This window comes from Chenopodium quinoa, unplaced genomic scaffold, assembly GCF_001683475.1.
Source record: "Chenopodium quinoa cultivar QQ74 unplaced genomic scaffold, ASM168347v1, whole genome shotgun sequence".
NCBI lineage: Eukaryota > Viridiplantae > Streptophyta > Magnoliopsida > Caryophyllales > Amaranthaceae > Chenopodium > Chenopodium quinoa.
In genome coordinates, this window is record NW_018744304.1 from 5,830,746 (window position 1) to 5,839,352 (window position 8,607).

The window sequence follows — 8,607 nt, forward strand, 5'->3', positions numbered from 1 at the left end:
GTGACTTTATTTTGACATATAGTGACCTACAATAATTACCATTAATTTAAAACATAGTCCTTAATTTTGACACTATAAAATATTGAAAACGAAGTGACCTTTTTTCACCAAACAACGACCTTATAAAAATATAGTGACTTTATTTTAACATGTAGTGACCTATGATAACAGAGAACTATAATAATTGAATTAAACAAACAATATACCATTTACATAAAATATTGGCAAAAGCTTGTTTACACAAAATGAATATTTTTCCAATCTTCATTTAATAACCTACACAAAAGTTGAATGAATACTAATTAGCTATACAATCTTCAAAGTACTTTGCTTAGCATCAGAAAATTATGATCACAACTAAGTCAAAAAATCAGTTACACAATGTTTTGACATCTTAAGCCTTTCCTTTCTTCTCCTTGTCTATAGTCGGCTTCTTCTTATTCTTCCTCTGTTCGTTCAATTTCTTTCTTCCTTATTTCTTCAACCTCTTTTGAAAGACGCTGCCTATAAGGTTTGAATCCAGCCACCTTACCAATTACATTTGATCTAGCTTCATTCATATCAGATAACACCAAAGATGCAGCAATTTGAATCCGGAGAATCTTCCTATTGGAAGCCTAAAAAAGTAAATTAGCAATATAAGATATTGTGATATCAATTAAAAGAAATAAAACAAATAATGTAAAAGGGATAGAATCATAACTGTTTTTAAAATTTCACATTTAAACTCATCAGCTCCATTGAATAAAAGCATGCTCATTATAGTATAAACACCAAAATCAGAATTATCTTTGCTAGATCTCCAATTCAAAGTAGGAAACTCCAAAGCGTAGTCAACCATAGCTCTAGATTGAGTAAGCCTTTTATCAAAGAAGGTATTGATCATATCACACTAGCAAAAAAACATATAATCAAATCACAGTTGCATTAAATGATCTATTAACAATCATTATCATAAACATCCTGCAACAAATTATCTTAGTAACTATGTTAACAATCTAAACCAGGGACCATCAAGGTAGTGCAAACAATGAAATACAACCATACCAAAATGTATGGCCCAAATGTAGATAGCTCACAAGAACAAACTTTCCAATAAAATGCACAGAAAATTTCTCAAATTAGGGTGTTCTAAGGTTCCGATGTTACAACCAGATCATTCTTAGAATAAAGTAATATATACTTCATACTAAAGAAAAACTTGCTTTCTTGCCTACCCAAATTTGATTCACATTCTATATGGGGATTGCTTGACATAAAAGTTAAAAGTAGTATAGAAACTATTTTAAGCTTCAAGCACCTAACTACAGTCCAAAATGTGAATTCAAGAGGTGTATAACAGAGCCCTTTTCTTACCACTTTACCAGGCATTACAACCCCATGAAACAGTACCATTGGTAGACTACTACAAACCCATATTTCTAGTCCATCCAGCGCTTAGCTTATATCAAAATACTAACACAACAAATGATTAACACCCAGCTTCATCCAACAATAAATAATTAATGACCAATTACAACCCATAATCAGTCATAACTCATAACCTTGAAAATAGAGGCAAAACTCCATAGTAGACAAGAATATAAGACCTTGACTAATGCTGTACAAATTACAGACTTCAGAATTACAATTTCCTATTTAAGAAGCTATCATAGTAATAGAAAATATGCATATATAATATCCATACCAACACAAACAATGGCATTGAAATCTGCAGCATAAAAATTTCAAACTAGTTTAACATATGTCCAAATCCTAATTCCTAAAACTCACAATCAAATCCTATTAGACAAGAAAATAGTGAGAATATGGAAGAGTGAGAAAGTAATACCAAGAGACTAGAAAACTTTTTCAAGAAGATACGATTATCCTCATCATAATTCATATTATCAATTCAGTCAAATTCACCACAAATAATAAATAGTGACTGCCCCAAAGACAAGGTAAAAATATCTGCAAAAATGATACCACCATTAGTTAGAAAAAAAAAACACATGTAGATTCCATTTTTTATATTATAGTGACCTCTTTTAAATATATACTTATGCAATTTATAATAGGCACTCTCATTTAAAAAAAGGTATTTATAACATGAAAAAAGGGAACTATATTTTTCACAGCATAAAAAAACAGAAAGTATTACCAGCTCCACTTCTGACAGACCAAAAGTATTGCAAGCTATATTCATCCACTCCTCCAATTCTTGATAAACATTGTCCACTAGTTGTGAATTGTCATCACTGCCGACAGCTTCTACTATTGTAACCTTCATAATATTTACACAAATAAAAAAATAAGTGAAAAGTATAAACATGTATAAACATTGAAATAATTAAACAACTCACACTAATTGAAGAACCAAAGTAAAATTTCCAAAGTCCATCCTTAAGACATTTTTTATTTTCATTGAGAAGAAATGCCCAGCAATCCAAAATACTACTGCTCCTGATTTCAGAAGGCTCTCCTAATGTGTAGAAGTCTTTGCCTTTGAATCAAATGCTTTTTGTGAAAAAAATACCAACAGTTCACCGAGTCAAAGAGTATAAAATAAGAATTAAAAAGGTGTTTCATAAATAAATAAATAAGAGAAAATCAATTTAATCAAATAAAAGATTACTTACTTAGGAGCCAAACAAGAATAATTAATAATGCAATAGTCAACAATCACTAGGACTAATGGATCCAATAGCTTCATTTCCTTGTTATTTGACTTCAAAAGGTGTGAAATAACTATAAGCTTTTCATCAGTTTTCCAATCAAAAGAAATCAAACACTTGGATCCTCCATTTGCAAGAATATTTCAAAGCCAATCACAGGAAAAGTGCCTCTAATTGCCTCTCTCCCTTCATTTAATTTGTTTTGTTGCAGTCAAATGTGAAAACTTGATCTAACACCTCGAGCATTTTTAATCGTCACCCAAATAGCAAGTTCGGAGATCTCATCAATCACAGATTGAACTTGAGGATCCAAAAAAAACTGATCATCCTAGGACACATTAATACCAGGATCGTTGTTGGTCTCATTACGGCGTGAAAGAAGAATCTGTTTTATCTTGTCATTGTAAAAACAAGAAATCACATTCATATCTCTTTTCATGAAAAAAAATTGTTCATGAACGGGCTGCAAAGACATTAAAAAAAATCATGTATAAATATTTAAATCATATCCAATAATTAAAAAAAAAAGAATAAAAGTCAGCTACTCCTTACATCAATAGCAGCCGAATGGATCTCTTGATCTGACATCAAACCTGGTGGGAGAATGAACTGTATTGTACCAGGTACATCATTACCCCCCCCCACCGACATTATCAACATTCCCCATACTTCCCCCTGTAGTATACCCACATGACCTGAAACTTCAGCTTACCACTAACAGGATACACATCACAGAGTAAAATCCTACACCCAAAACTTTTGGACAATTTTTCCTTCTTAATTATGTCCCTTATCAACTCATTATTCCAATGTTGAATTAAGGGTAAAGAAGTACTTAATTCAACATTCCTAAATTTCAACCTATGGAAGTAAATAATCTCCAACATAAAAAAATGCAACCACAACAGTTCTGAATTTCTCCTTTTTTGTAACTTTTAACACCTTCACGCAGTTTTTCAAGAACATATTTACACCAATTCAAATTCTTAATTTGCCCAACATCATCAAGTGCCTTAGTGTAGACACCTAAAATCTCCCTAAAACCAAACCCGGTGATGAACAACCTTTCACCGCCATTATTGGTCGGGTTGATTATCTAATCTTTGGAGTCCTTAAATCCATGTTCTATCCAATACATTTCATAAACCAACCTATTTCCTAGCTCATTTCCCTAAACCATAACTTTTTTTCCTCTTTTCGTGTCCACATCACAAAACCGAGAGAAACTGATTTCTTGGTCTTTTAATTTTGATCCAATTATTATTTGGTTGGATAGTCCTTGAAATAAGATTTCCAACCATATATCATAAGCCCAATTTCGATTTAAAACGAAGAAGATATGAGCAAAGCACTAAACTCAACCCAAAATCGACACCCTTCTACTAAAACGGCCTGATTCCAATTGGGTTGAAAATTAGACTTGATAAGCTTTCCAATGATATATTATACTTTATTCTAAGTTATGGATCAAAGATTATGATAATTTTAAAAACGCGAAAAAACTGGAAATACCGAGCAGCAGCTAAAATGTCGTGACGCGGCAAATGCTGACGTGTCACGGGGCATATTGCCGTGACACGATGTCTTTTTGTGTATTTCTGCCTTTTCTTCACACGTTAAATCCACCGTGTCACGAGAATATTGCCGCGCCACGGGATTTTGCACCGTGTCACGATACAATTTCCCGTGTCGCGGTGCCCATTCCGTGACACGGGGCTGTTCCGTGTAATTTCCGCGCATTTTTTTACCGTGACACTGTGTACGACACCGTGTCATGTAATTTTTCTGTGTCCTTTCCGCGTAAACCCTTTACGCGTTTTATCTCCTGTAACCTAATTATTTCCAGCGTCACTCAGTTTTCCCTCGTGTCACGGGATTTTTCCCTGTCTGATGCCTGGCACCGTGTCGCGGCGTGCATTGACGTTTCAGGGTGTTATTTTTTAGGGTTTTTATCTTTTTAGGGTTCCATGTGTTCCCTTTACTCATTTTCCCTATAAATACCCCCTTATTTATGATGTACGGGACATAAAATCCTTCACTCTTTCTCTATTTTACACCAAAAATCATTCTCTTTTCTCTCTCTCTCTCTCTCTCATATTCTAAGCCTTAAACCTATATTCCTAATTACACTATTATTCCCTTAAGCACTCCAAGGAGTCTATACTTAACCCGAGGCTCCGTCCTTAAACCAAGGCGTGAAAGGTACAAATAACTGAGGGTTTGGACCAAATTAAATCAACATTTATTTAATTTAATTTTCATTTGATTTATATATTTTTTTTATTGAAGTTACTAACAATTTATTCATGATGTAGCAATTTAAAGGAATATGCAGAATGTGAGTAATTAATTAATTTAATTACTATTATTTTATTTTAATATTGCTAGTATCATGATTAGGTTAATTTATATTTGATTTGACTGACGATATTATTAAATTGCTTCCAATAATAATGTTTATTCTATTATTTATTGATCACCATATTGCATATTAAAGGGAATATGTAATTGGAAATCACGCCTAATAAGATAACTTGGACAACCGGTTTAGGTTCCTTTTTAATCTTGTTGTTTAATCAAGTGGTCACTAATATTTTAGAATTATATATGTTGTATTAATATTCAACTAATTTAGCATAATAATAGTTTGGAGCGAATTGAATATTTTATTTTCCTGCCTTTGAGATCGCAGGATTCACTTTTCACTATAAGAATCGAGTAGAGGCCAATACGGGCGAATGTGACTCCATGACTCACTTCGTACCATCATCCTCGATCCTCCTTTCATGGTTTCGAACCATATCGAGTTAGTAATCTCATGGATTATGAATGGGTTGTAACCTTCACGAGTCAATCGTTGTTGCCTTTGGTTGTCCCTTATTCGTGGTTGCCTTAAATGATCCGTGAACGGTTTACAAGTTCCTTAAAAACTTGTTGGCGGCTCCCTACTTTCCTTGTCCCTAATCGTTGTCCCTAATCGTATATGTCAATTCCTACTTCCTAAGAGTGCCAAGCATATTCACCACATGCTTTTAACGTAGGCGCACTTCGAACGACGCCTACAATTTGGCGACTCTAAGATCAGCGGTTCTTATAGAAGTAGGAGCTAAAAATGTGGATACTGCATGCATAACAAAGAGTTGCTTAAACTCATGTCCACCTTGACCTAAAGTAGGTACCCTTTCCTCTAACAAATTAAGTGGAATTTGGTCATTTTCATCTGGTCAACCCAAAATTCAACCTCCAATTATGTTTGAAAACAAAGTCAGGATTATTTTTATTAGCAGATCGAGGTATCTCCTCAACATTTTTGGGGTTCAAAGGAAGGAAAAACACATCATACTCAGTAACCACAAACTCCTTACTATTATCAATTGAAAACATGCAGCTACCATAGTCAAAACAATCAATTAGCCACCTGTACATACTAGTAGGATTCCTTTTCAACTTCAATGTAACAAACCCTCCAAAACCGATTTCATTTACAGAAATTTTTTTTATCATCAGTAAACTTAGAAATCATGTCAACCAAATGCAAAGGCCTACATTTAGTTTTAAATGGCCGCAATCTGCAAAATAGAAATAATAATGCATAGTCACACAAACATGCATGTTGAATCTAACTTTTTGAGAGCACTCCAACGTAAATAAAGTTACTTACGTAGGTACATCACCACCAGCTTCAACTATTGATTTCTTCATTCTTATCCTTGGCTTCTTAACACGAACAAGAGCAGTAGCTTCAACTCTAGGTTCGGGTTCATCTTCACGAGTTCTCTTTTGGCGAGATGAAGGTGAACGTGAACCAGTTGCAGAAACTGGATGTTCATGAACCTCTCTAGAAACATCTTCTTCAGCAACACTCTTTTTCTTTTTAGCTCTAGTATTCTTCTTCAAGCCTTTGGCACCATTTGTATACAAAAGAAATCAAAATGTAAATTATAGTGACCTTACTGAAACAATAGTGACTAGAAAATTCAAGACCGTGACATGTCATTGTAAAGTGCACGTTTACGCAGCATATATGATACACATGGAGCACTAAAAGCAGAACCAAAAATAATCAGCAATGCTACTTTAAAAAAAAAAACTGAACAGTTAACATGCATGATAAAGAGAGATTAGCTTTAAGTCAACTAATACATGCTGAGAGTGCATATAACAAGAACATAACAATATGTGCTCCACGAGAAGTAAAAAATAAAAACAAGAGCTAAGAATCTTTTATACACAATTGCAAGAGCACTTTGATCTTAGTATTCAGTCTACTTAGAAATATTGCACAGGAAGTTAGGGAAAGTAGAAAGCACGAAGTCAACTGACTAAAAACTAAACACGTAATGAAGGACTCGAGCTATGGAAAACATTCGATAACTATGTGAAGCAGTGAAACAATTACAAGATTAAAAGGGCAAATGTAAGATTACTTGTAGAAATTAGGTTCCTAGACTTGTAAACGCTCAAGATCATTGATTTTACCAGAAGATACCAATGATTTAGCACTAGGAACCTTAGTTTAAACTTTATGTGTTAGTGTTATGCATAATGATTGTGAAAAAAGACTGAAGGTGTACAAATAGATTATACTAAAATCCCTTAAAACAAGCACATTCTGCTAAAATCCCCTAAAAACTCAAACTCTCTAAAATCCAATACCAAAAATCAACCGATTAGTACAATTTCATCCTCATATATAGTTAGTTCAACAGATTACAATATACTAACAATTCCACATAATCATATGAATCAACACACAAAACAAAAAACAGAACCATAACATATTACATATTAAAGACTAGTAACATCATCAAGCACAAGTCATCATCAATTTAATTTTCAATCAAAATTCAACGAGAAAACAAACAGCTAAACAATCTTTTGAACTATAAAAACAAAATTCAATCAAACATTTATAGGTTTTATGTGTTCTATCGAACAATAAACATAGACAACAATCGAACATCGAACATCGAAAAAACCTTAGATCTTCAATAAGAAAAAAGATCAAACAAAAATTCATAAAAATAGTTTCAATTAAAGAAAAACAACAATTATTCAACACAAAATTGCACATATCATCATCAAGAACAACACATTATCAATAAAATTGAATGAGAAAACAAAAAACAATCAAAATTGAACGAAATAACAATCGAACATCGCAAAACCCTAGATCTTCACTACGAAACAAAATTCATACAAATAGTTTCAATTTAAGAAAAACAACAATTAATCAGCTCAAAATTGCACAAATCATCATCGAGAACAACACATTATCAATAAAATTGAATGAGAAAACAAAAAAACAATCAAAGTTGAACAAAATAACAATCGAACATCGCAAAACCCTAATCTTCACTATGAAACAAAATTCAAACAAAAATTCATACAAAAATTCATGCAAATAGTTTCAAAATAAGAACAACAACAGTTAACCAGCTGAAAATTGCAGAAATCTAAAGATAATCAAAGATTACCAGAAGGTGGTGGTTCGTCGACTTTTGTAGCCGAAGAACAAAGGTCACGTTTTCTTTGAAATGTTGCACCTCCTCTGGTTCTCGCCATTGAAGAATTCGAGCTGAAGAGAGAGAAAATGCAAGAAGGGAAGAGAGAGAGAAAATGTCAGCTTGTTTGTGAAAATAAAGGAAAGAAATAACCTGATGCAATTAATTTGTAAGAAGTTAGTTGGGTGAGTAATGGGTGAGTAAATAGTCACGTGAGATATTTGGTCCACAATAATGTTATTGTGGACCAGGTTTATTTAAGAAACCTCCGGTACATATTATATACAACTTCTGCCAAAAATGGAAAGTTAACATGCAACTTTTCATTTTTTTTCCTTTTTTAGTAATTTTTTTGATGAAATCCCTCAAATACCCTTACTCAAAATATCATAAAAACAACTAAGCAACTAAATAATAATAATTTAAATTAATTAACATAATTCTTC

General features: G+C 32.9%; 1 protein-coding gene across 2 annotated transcripts; it reads right to left on the reverse strand.

Moving 5' to 3' along the window:
* Positions 1-226: 226 nt before the first annotated feature.
* On the reverse strand, positions 227-8,261 carry LOC110695736. Of its 2 annotated transcripts, XR_002506194.1 has the most exons (4): positions 8,135-8,261; positions 6,319-6,556; positions 704-2,266; positions 227-617 (listed from the first exon to the last, which is right to left on the reverse strand). XR_002506194.1 is itself a non-coding variant. In XM_021872962.1 (3 exons), exons 1-3 carry the CDS (start codon positions 8,220-8,222, stop codon positions 6,136-6,138), a joined length of 417 nt encoding a protein of 138 aa, XP_021728654.1. In that variant the 5' UTR covers positions 8,223-8,261; the 3' UTR covers positions 5,998-6,135. The 2 variants fall into 2 exon arrangements, 1 of the variants encoding a protein (XP_021728654.1); XM_021872962.1 differs by lacking the exons at positions 227-617; positions 704-2,266 and adding an exon at positions 5,998-6,226.
* Positions 8,262-8,607: the final 346 nt, after the last annotated feature.